An 831-nucleotide genomic window follows, 5' to 3' on the forward strand; every position below is an offset into this window, starting at 1 on the left:
GTTACATTATGAGTATGAAAGAATTAAAACTTATAATCAATTAGAATACTTTATTTCTATTTACTTTTTAGTATGATTCAGTTTGGTATATAGATAGATTTGATTACAGCAATCATACTGATGAACTTCATAAAATAATAATGTTTGATGCATATCATTATGCTTTTTACCAGAGGTTTAATGAACAATCATACTACAAAGAAATATTTTATTAGAATTCAGTATGGACCTCCATCTCTCAGCAACATAAATACTGCAGAGTTCATGTATCTTCTTCCCCGACGTATATTATGTTGGCAAACAGGAAAGATACAGTATTCTGTTTTATTTCATCACCATAACAATAATTTATCAAAATAATAAACAAAAATAAATAAATCCAGTAAAATATTAATGAACATTCAAAAAGCATTTACTGATAACTGATATGACTGACATGGATGCTGTAGTTCAAACTGACGGAATTCGAGAGCACACTTATTTCGTTCTTCAAAGCATCCTACTTCATGGTAGAGTCTGGCCTGAAAACATAAATTTTATTAGTGATAGATCAGTGTTTCAGATACTAGAAATGAAAACTTGTACACTTCAACACATCCAGTACTATAAATAGAGCTGATAACTTTTTGCTTACCTTGAAATAGAGAGTTTCTCGCACTTTGTGATGAGCTCTCACCTTACTGAAAAGCTTGGAGACCAGTTCTAGAGATACAGCAGTTTCTAAGAGTTTCCTTATTCTGTCTTTTCCTTTTGCTTTGCTAACCTAAATTAAGGGAAAGAAATTCAATTTATATCTTAAATTATATTGCACTGTTTAACACAAAGGATCTG

At 30.3% G+C, this 831-nt stretch overlaps 1 protein-coding gene across 1 annotated transcript in view; it reads right to left on the reverse strand.

The window, feature by feature from the left end:
- Positions 1-194: 194 nt before the first annotated feature.
- LOC119589144 (anaphase-promoting complex subunit 5-like) overlaps positions 195-831 on the reverse strand; it is a 13,443-nt gene continuing 12,806 nt past the window's right edge. The window contains exons 14-15 of the mRNA XM_037937720.1: positions 635-763; positions 195-521 (exon numbers count right to left, since the gene is read on the reverse strand). Coding sequence (XP_037793648.1) covers positions 402-521; positions 635-763 — 249 coding nt within the window. The 3' untranslated portion in view covers positions 195-401. The remainder of the gene's footprint in view (positions 522-634; positions 764-831) is intronic.

Source organism: Penaeus monodon, chromosome 25, assembly GCF_015228065.2.
Source record: "Penaeus monodon isolate SGIC_2016 chromosome 25, NSTDA_Pmon_1, whole genome shotgun sequence".
Taxonomy (NCBI): Eukaryota; Metazoa; Arthropoda; class Malacostraca; order Decapoda; family Penaeidae; genus Penaeus; species Penaeus monodon.